We start from the raw sequence: 13,227 nt of genomic DNA, 5'->3' as shown, positions 1-13,227 counted from the left end.
GAAATGAAATGAAATGTTTCAGTGGCTGAGAGATTCCAAAAGGAGCCGAGAGGTCACTCTGGTGGGCACTCTTACACACAATACAGACAACCCTTTTTAAGTTCTAATGAATTTAATGAATTGGAATAGCTAGCAGTAAATACCTGAAACTATCAAACTACAACCCAGAACCCAAGACTCTTGAAGATGATTGTATAAAAATGTAGCTTATGAGGGGTAACAATGTGATTGGGAAAGCCATGTGGATCACATTCCCCTTTGTCCAGTGTATGGATGGATGAGTAGAAAAACGGGGGCAAAAAAAAAAAAAAAAAAGGCACCCAGTGTTCTTTGTTACTTTAATTGTCCTTTTTCACTTTAATTTTTATTCCTATTACTTTTGTGTGTGTGGTAGTGCAAATGTTGAAAAATTAATTTTGGTGATGGACGCACAACTGGTGGTACTGTGAACAATTGATTGTACTCTTTACATGACTGCCTGATATGCGAATATATCCCAATAAAATTGAATTATTAAACCAAGTATAGCTAAGTGAAAAAACAGTAAAGCTAATATTTATTTGGTACGGTATAATTTAAAACATTAGAAACATTGAGAATTAAAGTATTTTATTTCTTTGCAAAATATTCTCAAGAGTGGTTTGAACAGTGCTTGGCTTTTTCTTATCAAATAAAAGGATACAGAGCAAGCACTTTTTCTATGCCTCAGCAAATTGTCATACTCCTTCGAAACTTGGATTAGCCTCCAACTCTTATCCTTTGAGCTTTAATGTCAGAAAATATCTCTGAGATATTTAGAGCTCCTCTAATGTGAAGTTTTTTGATGGCATCACTTTCTCTGGGACATTTTCATCCTTTTCATCACAACCGCTTTCTTCATTTTTATTAGTAAGTTCACCTTCACTAAGTTCCTTTGGCTTCATTTTCAGATTCTCTTAAATGGCAGTAGTGTCAACATTCTCAGCAATTTCTTTTATATAACTCTATGTTTGATCCAAATTACACTTCCTGCATTGCCACTTTGGGGGGCTTTATTTTTTTGCCTGCACTTTCACCTTTGTTGGCCAATTCCTTCTACCCACTTTTGTAGAATGTCATGTGGGTTTACTAGGAGAGGAGCAGACAACACAACTACCTTATTATCTGTGCATGAACTGAATAAAAGACGCATAATGACCAATCATTGACAGATATTGAAAGAAGTGATGTGATTGGTCACTGATCATGTTATTGTGGATTGAACGTACTTTTTGTAATTACTCTGAGTTTTATATAATATCATTTACATTATATACAGAGAGAGAATGATAAAATACAAAGTGATGAAATAGCTGAATCTGGGTAAAGAATATACAGTTCTTTGTACAATTCTTGCAATTCTTCTGAAATTTTGAAATAATTTCAAAATAAAAATTAAAAAGAAAACTTCCTGTAAAGATACTTATCAAAATTACAAATCTATTTATTTTTTGACCCATCAACTCCACTTATAAATTCCATTTATAGAGGACTAGCACAATGAATTGCTAAACAGCTATTCAAAAATAGGAAGATTTCTATGTATTAATATGGAAAGATTTTAAAAGGTTATATTGTGAGTGAAGAAAGTACGGTACAGAGTAGTACACAGTATATCTTTTTTGGTGGCAAAAGAAGGTGGCAAAATAGAAATATATATCCATATTTGCCTATATTTGCATAAAGGAATGCTGAAAGGATAGTTAAGAAACTACAAAACTTTTACTTACGGGGGCAGGAGGAAACAGGGGTGGGGCAGGAGTAGCATAGGGATGAATGTGAGACTTCTCAATATATACCTGTTACATGGTTTTGATTTTTGAACCCTGTAAATGTATTACTTATTCAAAAATAAATAAAAGAAAATTACTAAGATTAAAGTAGATGACAGACCTAAAAGGATGCAAAAGGGAAGGTGTCCCTGAGATACTGTTAAGTAGAAAAAGCAAGTTGCAGAATAGTATCTATCTATCTCTCTATATATACATACACATACGTACACACAAACACACATATACATATATTGTAAAATGAATTCTGTTGTGCAGAAAAACACATACATACACATTTGCATTGAGATTGAAATGCTATAAAATATACAAACCCAGCTATTAACAGTAACATAACCAGTTATTGATCTCTTGGGGATGAGTCTGGAAGCAAGCTGAGGAGGCGGGGTGGTAGGGTGGTGTGTGGAAGCTGATCTTTTCTTGTCTTGAATTTCTTTTTAAATGGAAGTAAAATTTATATACAGTGAAATGAAAGGATCTTAAGTTCGATGAGTTTTGACAAACGTATATACCTATATAACCCACTCCTCTATCAAGATATGGGACATTTCTATACGTCCAGGGAGAAAATTCTACCATTAATAATATTATTGGTTTCAACTTTAAATGTCAATTACATTAAGAAATATTTACTAAGAGCTTAACATGTGCCAAGCATTGCTCTGGTCCTTACAAATACAGTAGTGGAAATAAAATAAAACTTTGCCTTCAAGGAACTTATATTTGTGTTGGTAGGGTGGGAGGGTTGGGGGGAGGGTAGAGCTAATAAATAGATGAAGAAACAAATATATATCAGACAAAAGCCAAAGAAAAGTAGTATCTTCTTTACATGGTTACTGAGGACTCTACAGGGTATTTATTAAGGATATGTAGGTATACAAGTTTCCAAGTATATTCACACTATTAAAAATCTAACAAGTTTTTTTATGATTGCTATGCATCTTTTATCCTCAACATTCTTTGTCATTTACTGATAGTAACCCAAAACCAGATGGTGAAGAAGAAATGAGCTTAAAAGTCTCCACAAAAAGCCTACAATTTGGTGATAGAAAATTAAACAAACAAACACACACACACACACACACACACAAATTAGTCTACTAAGTTTATAATTAAAACAGAATTCTAGATTCAGAAAAGAATTGGACACCAGGACTGGTCTGCTGAGTGGGTTGAGTATGTATTGGACACAGTGAAGTTCTCTCTGTGCTTAAGTCTTAAATATCTTAAGACTTAAGATATGTACAACTCAACTCATGGTATTTCTTAAATCTTCCCTTCTCTAGTCTTCCCCCATTTCACCAAGTGGCACCTCTGCCCATCCACTTCCTTAACTCAGAAACTTGGAAATCATTGTTAATCTTCACTCTCCTACACCTATGATATTTATTCAGTCATCAATATTTTATTGACGATCTACCATTTTCCAGACATCAATCTTGCCAGACACTGAGGGATGTAATAAACAAAAACAATCTCTGCCCTCGTGGTGTTTACATTCCACTCATCCTATTACTGAGTCCTGTTGAATCTATTTCCTAAATATGTCTCCAATCCATTCATTTATTTCTATCTCCACTGCCTCACCTTTAATCCAAGTCAGCATAATTTCTTACAAGGAATATTACATAATCTCCCATCTGCTCTCCCTGCTTCCATTTGTAACCCTGATAAGCCCATTCTCCACAAACAAACAGAGTGATATTTTAAATATTAATTATATCTTGTCACTCTGCTTAAAACTTCTCAATGGCTTCTAAGTACAAGGGGTACTTAAAAGAAAATCTTCAATATGCCTTGGCAAGGCCCTGTCTACCTCACTAGCCTCATCTATTTATTTTTCATTTACAGCTCCCCTAGCCTTCTCAATTGCTCAAACAAGTCATACCTTTTCTTTCTTTTGGATCCTTGCACATGCTGTTCCCTCTGCCTGACCATTTTACTTTCCTTGTTACCTAGCTAATTTCTATTCATCCTTCAGATCTTACCACACAAGTCACTTCCTGAAAGCAGATTTCCCTAAGCTATTAGACTAGGCCAGGCTTCCCTAATAGAAGCACCCTTAGCACCCTTGAATTTCTCCTTTGGAGCATTATCAGACTTGTTAAAGGTCATATCTTAGAATGGGAGCCCATTATTAAGGCAGGAATTACATTTGCTTTCTTCACTGCTGCATTCTTGGCACCTCGGACAGTGCCTTGTGTAAAGTAGGCAGTTAATTAATATACATATGATGAATGAATTAAGTAACAGCCCACTATTAGACTTGGGGCAGACACCAGCATTCATTCTATTCTCAGGTGGGCCCTCCAACCTATATATGCCAGAGAGAGGAAGCCTGCTTTTATGTAGAAATGCCTTAGGCTTAGGGTATGAGACAGAAGGAACCACCCTGCAGTGTGAGAATAGAGCCACCTTGGGCCTCTTACTTTCCCAAAGAGTATGGGATATACAAAAATCAATAGTTTTTCTGTATAATAGCAAAGAACAATTAGAAAAGGGAAGTTTTAAAAAAATAACATTTACAATAACATCAAAAAATCAAATATGTAGATAATTTAATAAAAGATATATAAGACCTCTATACTGAAAACTACAAACTATGTCAGAGAAATTAAAGACCAAGGAAAGCTATACCATGCTCATGGATTGAAAGTTTCAATATTGTTTAAGATGATGATCTCCCCTCCCCCCCCAAAAAAATTCGTTCAATGCAATCCCATTCAAAATCCCAGCAGGCTTTCCCTGCTCCCAGAAATTGATGAGATGATTTTAGTTTACTTGGAAAAACAAAGAACCAAGAATAGTCAAATCTTGATAAAGAAGAAAAAGTTGGAGGGTTTAATTAACCTGACTTCAAGACTTGCTATGAAGCTGCAATAATCAAGACAGTGTGATATTGAGAAAGGGGTAAACAAATATATCACATGTATCTGCCAAGTGATTTTCAACAAGGGTGTCAAAGAAAAACTGGGCAACCACATGGGGTCAAAAAAAAAAACCTCAATCCTACTTCATTAAATTGCTCCCTCACACCACATGCAAAAATCTATGTGTGTGTAAATTATACCTCAATTTTTAAAAAATGTAAATAGAAAAGAAGACTCAACTCATGTCAAATAAGTGTTCTTTGCTTACCAGGAATATCCACTGCCTCCCCTAATATACTGCCAGAGCAAAGTACTACACAAAATAGAATCAGTATATGCAAGCAAGTCACACATACTTCTCTCCAATGTTTGCCTTTTCTTGGATTCCAAGCTTTATCAAACTCTTCCATTGAGTATCAGAATCCATGTTGGAGATGTCAGATTATTTGACTTGCTGAATTCTTTTTAGAGACCAACACCCAAATAATATTATAATAAAATTAACATCTTAGGTAGACCACAGAATCCATGCCAATAAGAACCAATCAGACTAACCAATCAGAATAACCAGACACACTTTTATGCATCCCCCTACTAATATTCTTTTTCTCATGACTTACTTGTTCTCTTTTCACTCTTTTCATATTACCTGCTTTACCTAATTTTGCCTTCCCAAAGGTAATTGTTTCCTTTTCCTTTTGGGAGGGGGTGGTGTTATTGCAAACTTCCAAATTACTAGCATTTTCCTGTCAGTCAAATAGTCAATGTATCACTGACAGTGAAATACATAATTATATAATGTGGAGTTTCATATGCAATTGTTACTATAGTTTTTGAAGCGTTTGTAAACTGCTAGTTCAATAAAATACTATGCTAACATTATTTGGATCCCTTTGTACAAGGAATAGTCCATATCCAGCATTCTGTGCAAGCTCAAACTCACTTAAAGTGCTTGAATTGGCCTAATTTCCCAAGCCTCTGATTGTACTATAGAGAACAACGGTTTGCACATGGGTATGGGAACAAAACACAGCCTTACTTTTGGCAGTTCTCATAATCTAGTTTAGGAGCAAAGTTCAGAGTAGGAAGATAAGAACACCTAGTCATGAGAAGTTCTTCAGTTGCACAGTAATTTTCAAGGTTTGGGTCTAGCAACATCCATTAGTCTTATTCTTAGATTTATTGAAATGATAGACTAACTTTATCAGCCAGAATGTCTTTTTGCAGTGAGAGGTCATGAACTGAATAAGTGATAAACAGTGTCTCAGAGTTGTTAATGTGCATCTTCTGTATTATAAGGATTAAAAAAAAATTCAAGAGAATATGGAAAACAATTTTAAAAATTGACAGAAATTTACTTCTTTTATCTCAGGGTTTAAAAATGGTACACACCAACAGTCAGAGAAAAGTTTTGATAATGTTTGAATTTCCTTCTTCCCATCATTTCCTTTTAACCCAACAGTGGGTTGAATTATTATTTCCCCCTTTATTTGGAACAACACAATTTGAATATCAAAGTAAAGTGATAAAATAGAATTAAAACATGTTACCAGGACCTACAAGGCCCATCTGATAGTCCTGTCATCTCTAACGTCCCTCAAGCTCACTTTGCCAAAGTTTTCGCATCTTTTTCAGGTCTTGCTGCCTGAAATGCTCTTGCCTGAGATCTCTGAAAGTATTTCATGCTGTAAGAAAACCTGCTTGCGATTGGACATAGTTTCATCAAGAATTTCTCACCTTGGAGGGTGGATTCTGGTCCAAGCAATCAGAATCATCAGGCTCACCCTCTTTCCCACACGGAATTTCCGCAGTGAGGCTGTTATTCAGTCCCAAGGAGGAGGGCTTCAAAAAAGTGAATTCACTCAGCCCTGGATTCGTGGGAGCAGCACACACCTGGTGGGAATATGGCACCATAGAGTTACAGTTACCCAGAAGCTTGGGGGCTTGAGTGGGATAGAGATCTCTGGGGAAAGAATCCAAGACAGGGCCGTTTTGAAGTCTCTGGCACCTCAAAATGAGCACAAATAACGCAGTCAGGAAGAATAAAACAGAAACTAAAGCCAAGGCGACCACCAGATAGAAATTAGTTTTGGATTCAGAATGTAACTTTGCAGTGTCTCTGAGGTCTGACAGCGCTTCTTGCAGGCTGTCGGCGAAGACTAGGTGCAGAGTGGCGGTGGCCGAGAGGGGCGGCTGTCCGCCATCGCACACAGCGACCAGCAGGCGCTGGTGGGCCGCATTCCTTTCGCCCAATGCGCGAGCCGTGCGCACCTCGCCGGTGCGCAGCCCCAGGCTGAAGAGCCCGGGCTCGCTGGCCTGCAGCACGTGGTAGGACAGCCAGGCGTTGTGTCCAGAGTCGGCGTCCACCGCCACCACCTTGGTGACCAGGTAGCCGGGCTGCGCGGCGAGAGGCACCATGTCGAAGAGCGCCGAGCCGTCGGGCCCCAGCGCCGGGTACAGCACCCTCGGCGCGTTGTCGTTGCGGTCGCCCACCAACACGCGCAGGCTGACGTTGGCGCTGAGTGCGGGCGAGCCCTGGTCGCGGGCCTGCAGCGTGAGCTCGAAGGCGCGCAGCTGCTCGTGGTCGAAGGCGCGCTGCGCGAACACCACCCCGCTGTGCGCGCTCACAGACACGTAGGACGACAGCGCCTGCGGCCCCAGGTCGCTGGCCACGATGGAGTAGGAGACGCGGCCGTTGGGGCCCAAGTCGGGGTCGGAGGCGCAGACTTGAGCTATAGAGGCGCCGAGCGGGTTGTTTTCTGCCACGTGGACCACGTAGGAGGCCTGGTGGAAAATAGGCGCGTTGTCGTTGACGTCACCGATTTGCAGGATGACGCTTGTGCTGGAGGAGAGGGGCGGCTTCCCCATGTCTGTGGCCGTGATGGTGACGTTATATTCCGGAGTCTGCTCCCGGTCCAGGGCCCCGTCTGTTACCAGTTTGTAGTAATTTTTGGAGGAAGATTCAATTGTGAAAGGTACATTTTGTTGTATTCGACATGTGACCTCCCCGTTTTCTCCGGAATCTAGATCCTGTGTTTTAAACAGAGCGATTACTGTCCGGGATACAGAATCTTCGGGAATCATTGTGGAAACAGAAGTAAGAATCACCTCTGGAACATTGTCGTTATCGTCCAGAATTTCGACCTCAACAGTGCACTGGGCAACCAGTCCACCCTTGTCCCTCGCTTCCAAAACCATGGAATATTTTTTTATCTCTTCGAAATCCAGTGTACTTAAAGTTTGCATTTCTCCACTATCGTGATCGAGACTGAATTGGATATGAGCACTCTGGGCTGCAAAAGCATACGAGACCTCGGCATTGACGCCCTCGTCCTGGTCTGTAGCCCTCACCCTCAGTACCGAGGTGCCTGGAGGCACGTTTTCCTGAAGGCTGACTCTGTACACGTCTTGGCTGAACACCGGGGGGTTATCGTTGGCATCAACCACCAGGATCAGGATCTGAGCCGTGCTGCTTAAGGGAGGGTCCCCGCCATCCAAGGCTGTCAGGACCAAGCTGTGGGACCTCTGCCTTTCCCGGTCTAGTGGCTTCTCTAACACAAGTTCAACATATTTCTTTCCACTGTTAGTCTCTTTTACTTCGAAGACAAATTCAGAGTTGTTGCTAAGGTGGTAATTTTGTAAGGAATTGCTTCCAACATCAGGATCTTGTGCAGGTTCTATTGCAAATCTTGCTCCAGGCAAGGTGGACTCAGAGATATTTAATTTAATAACATTCCTGCTGAAGCGGGGAGCATTATCGTTCACGTCCTGAATCTTTATGTTAATGTGAAAAACATTGAAAGGATTTTCAACTACCATTTCTAAACTTATAGTGCACACTCTATTTGGGGGACATATCTGCTCCCGATCCATTCTGTCATTCACAAGTAAGTCTCCGCTTTCCTCACTCAATGTAAAGTATTTTTTCCCATCATTAATTCGCAGCTTGCGAGAGGGTAAGTCTTGGACTCTGAGACTCAGATCCGTAGAAAGGTTTCCCACCACTGAGCCCTTGGGCAGCTCCTCAGGGATAGAATAGCAGATCTGATCAGAGAATGCCCCACAGGACAAAAACAGCAGGAAGGGAAACAGTACTTGCCTTGGTCCTTTCCAGCCCCTGCATCCAGAGTTGTTCCCCATCTCTTCCACAGTTGCTGCTGCTCCAGCCCAGATATGGTCCTTTTCAAACTATCTTTGGATTCTAGAGTCTCCAGCCAAGAAGCAGTAGAGCGAATGCCAGTGAATCCGTATGTTCTGGATCGAGATTTGAAAACCCAGAGTCACACACCACAGGAGTGTTCCGGATGTGGGATCTGCTTTCAGTTTTGAACTCTGTATGCTTAGGAAAGCCACTAAGCTGGAACCTTAGAGGACCTCCTCACTTAGTTCTGTTTCCACACTGGCCAACAGCGGCGCTCTGAGTCCCTACTCTAGAACTGCAACCTGAAGAAAACAGCGCTAGGGAGGTTCTGGAGAGGTGAGAGCAATTTGTGAGTTGAAAGGCACTAGAACAATCTTGTTCACGCAATTAATTTTTCCGAGAAATTTATTTCCTCGGTGTTTCCCAAATTTGAACACTGCTTTTTATTTCTTCTTGATGTTTAAGAGCATTTTTATGCTAAGATTTTTTTTTTTTTTTGGAGGGAAAGCTTTTTTTTTTTTTTTCATATAGCACAGTCTCAGGATGAAATGTTGGCTGAATCTTTGGGAGCTAATATATGGGAAGCATCTAAGAGGTTTCACAATACGGAAATATTATGGACTGAGGCATTTATTTTCCAAATTCAACAAATGTCAAGTCCCTTAGCTTTATGTACATTTTATGTACATAAGTCAGAGTATTGGTCCTTATTAGGGGTTTGCACAGAGGGAAAGCATATGTAAAATAATTGGTTTTGTACTGTGATTCCCTTTTCCAAGACCACTTTCTAATCACTGAATAGACAGTCTTTAGTGATTAATATGAAGGTGTGCAAACCACTGTGTGAAATGCTTCAGAGACTTAAAGACGAATTAGGAAATTACACCTGTCCTCAAAGATATTACACACAGTAATGCAAGCTTCAGCTAGATATCCCAAATGGCCACAGTATGCCAAGCCCTAACCAACAGAAGTCCTGAAATACCTAGGTCCCTATCTGTGATTATATAAAAATTTCACTCACTAAGTTTCTCTCTCAGAAACTTAAATCCACATGTGTTCCTATGCCAGACAAGTCCTAAAACCCAGAGACAATAGCCTCTTTAAGAACATCAACCAGATGCACCCCCTTCCCCATAATGTCAACACCCCTTTTCAATATAAACAAGTTAGGGTGGTCACTGCCTAGACACCTCTGGAGATCAAGAAAGTAATTAAACAAGAGGAAAGGGTAGCAACAGACAAGATAGGATTTAACAAAGGATTATGAATACTGAATCCTTTTATAAATATTTTTAGATGCTAGGATGTTAGAATAGCTAAATGGAAATAACTGAAATGGTGGAATTGTAACCCATAACATTCTTTGAGATTTACTCTATATCTACTCATTAAATTGTACTTTGAAAGTTATCACCTTTCTGTATGTATCTCACATTTCACAATAAGGAAATAACTGAAACTGTAGAACTGTAACCCATAACATTCTTTGGAATTATCTGTATAAGTACTTGTTAAATTGTACTTTGAAAGTTATCACCTTTCTCTATATATGTTATATTTCACAGTAAGGAAATAACAAATTGTGGAACTGTAACCCATAACATTCTTTGAAATTTGCTCTCTAACTACTTGTTAAATCATACTTTGAAAGTTATCACTGTTATGTATATATGTTAAATTTCACAATAAAATGAGTTTAAAAAGATATTACACATGGTAGATCTTTGTACGACTTCTCTAAGAGAAATCGTGGAAGTAGCGGTTTCTTTTTCATTTAGATGAATTATTTTGTTTGACTCCATGGTTCCATGACAATTTCTTCACATTTTCATGAACCAGAACTCTTACCATATGGCATCCAGACACTTCATCCTCTATAAAATATTTTTTTCCAATCACCTTTGCCATAGGGTATCTTTTGCTACCAGTATTTTAATACTGTTATAAAAGTGTGCTCTGTTATTGCTAATTTTTCATTAGGTATGGTTTCCTAACACTGAACTTGAAGTATAACATTAGAGAGTAAACATGTCTCTTTCCTAAAATACAGACTCACTGATTTGATCAACATCTCTTCATAATTATGCATTTGCTTTTTTGAACTGGATATCTTGCATGAGGAAAAAACAGTTATTTCACAAGAATTTTTCAATTACAGCTATAATCTGTTACACATCACTGTGAAAACTGTGGCATAGCCCACTCATTTATCATCAGCTTTCTAATTCATTTAAAAATGATCTAAAAGTCAAGTTGTAGTGACTTATCAAGGTTCCTATGCTATCATTGTTTGAGGAGCATAATATCTCTTCTATAATGAAAGTGGGAGAAGAGTGTCTGCTGACATATTAAATTCCAATTTTAGGTACTCTAAATCAGCGGGGGACTTAGGTTCTTTTAAGTTATAGATGAACACATTGCTTAATTTATTAGACAAGGTGAATGCATACCCCCCTGCCATGACACATAGGAAGACAAGCAGAATCTTTGATACTGATGACATAATTTCATTACTGGAACCAAAAGAAATACAAACATCCAAACCCATTGTCCAGTTACTCTCAGAAAAAACTTACCAACAAATATCCTAAGCTAAGATTGGTATTTTGCTCAACTATTAGCTAAAACTCTCATATGGCCAAAACTAAGTAACTCCAACCTTTAGATTTTGGTAATTCATTTTCCAGTTAAATCCACCTAGTAATTCCACTGGGGAAACTGCTCTTTTAAAATAAGAAGTTTCAAAGAACCCTTGTTTAGGTTACTTTATGGTTCAGACAGAGATAAACCAACATTTACTCATAAAATTATCCCATCCTAAACAATCTTTCTCCCATCTTTTGTGGTCTGAAATGTGATTTCTTAGTCAAGAATGTGTCTTTAAACTACCTTTTGCAGAAATTTTAGAAAAGTTTGTTTCCATCCACAGTTCATTCCATTGTATCAACAAGAGAAGCATACAAATCATTACTACTTTTCCCAAAAGAATTTCAAGTGTGTTAGCATTGAAAATATGACTTCTTTTTCTATAAACAATAAAAAGTGGCTATTCTTAATTTAAGAATCTATTATGAACCAGACAACTTATACGTTATCCCTTTAAAATTGGATATTATTACCCCTATTTTGCTAAAGCCCAAAAAGATTAAATAAGTTGTCAAAGGTCTCACAGGATGTTTTCTGCTCTTTCTATCATACTACATCTTAAAACATAGAATACTGGTACCAGGCAATCCCCAGAGCACATTCATTTGTTCATTCATTCATTCAACAACTATTTAATGAGATCTATTCAGCTCAGACTAGAAGCATAGTTGATATCACTGATCTTTGAGATACAGTCTAAGGGCCATGACTATTCATTGCCCTAGCTCTAAATGAGTTGTGCCTAAATAAAGTTAGTTTCCAGCAATGCTTTCCCAGGAGTAATACTTTAGCATTCAATTTCTTTTAAATATTCTACAATAAGCATAAGCCCCTCAGGAAACACTTGGAATCTGTACACTTTCCAGAAAATTTTTCCATGTGTGGGGTAAAAATTATGGAAAATTTAACGTAAAGAGCAAAGAGAATCACTGCAATTTCATCATAGTACTAAAGAATGCACTCAAACCACAATTTTTCAATTGTGAGTATTCCACAAGGTTATCATTAAGATCATCATTGCTGGTAAAATGGGTAAAAACAAACAAAAAAAAGTCTAACCTGGAAATATGTATAGACAACGCATTCCTCAAATCTGTAACAGAGGTGAAAAAAAGAAACCTTTCAAGTTTTTCCTCATGACATTACTTTGTATATTTCAGTGAGAAAATTTTAAATATGTAAGAAATAAACTCACTGTAAGCGGAAGTTCATGAATAATTTAAAACCATGAAATGACATAAGACAAGAAGTATAAATATTTGCATCTTTAATGATCAAGAAGAGTCACTGTACTTTAAAAGGAACTAAAAGCACTTGATGAATTTGCTAGTGATCTCAAGTAAAGTTAGAAGCTGCTCTGTTTATAAAAGTTTATACATAATTTCATCTATACTTTCCATTGAATTAGATTGATTCCCTCTAGAAGAATGTGTGTTCTTAGATAAAATGGCTTTAGATGCTCCACATAAAATTGCTGCAAAACCAGTGAAAAATAAAAACAAAATAAAATCAGAAAGAGCATTGTAGTTGATAAATTAAACAAGTAAATCTAGAGTATAAACAAAGTACTTGATAAATTGGTAAAAATTATATATGTCTGTCTATTATAAATAAGGCCTGAGGGAGGGCAGAAGTGTTGTCGTTGGTGTTTGCCAGATATATAAGTCTATTTGTGTCTGCACTATAAATTCCAAATATATACTAATTATCTATGCTAAAGGATGTTTTGTTCTAAAGCTCAGAAAAGAATATTTGGTAT

General features: G+C 38.0%; 1 protein-coding gene across 20 annotated transcripts in view; it reads right to left on the bottom strand.

Annotated features, from left to right (window-relative positions):
- Window positions 1-13,227, bottom strand: part of LOC119508506 (protocadherin gamma-C4) — a 179,762-nt gene that overhangs the window by 54,232 nt on the left and 112,303 nt on the right. The window contains exon 1 of one of the 20 annotated variants that reach the window (XM_037802128.1): window positions 6,416-9,689. The exons of the other annotated variants lie outside the window; for them this stretch is intronic. Within the exon in view, the coding sequence (XP_037658056.1) occupies window positions 6,416-8,818 (2,403 nt within the window). The 5' untranslated portion in view covers window positions 8,819-9,689. Of the gene's footprint in view, window positions 1-6,415; window positions 9,690-13,227 lie in introns of those variants that run through there. 20 annotated transcript variants of the gene reach the window in all.

The sequence above is a fragment of the Choloepus didactylus genome, chromosome 13 (genome assembly GCF_015220235.1).
Source record: "Choloepus didactylus isolate mChoDid1 chromosome 13, mChoDid1.pri, whole genome shotgun sequence".
Classification (NCBI taxonomy): Eukaryota; Metazoa; Chordata; class Mammalia; order Pilosa; family Megalonychidae; genus Choloepus; species Choloepus didactylus.
This window is presented reverse-complemented; position numbering and strand designations above follow the sequence as displayed.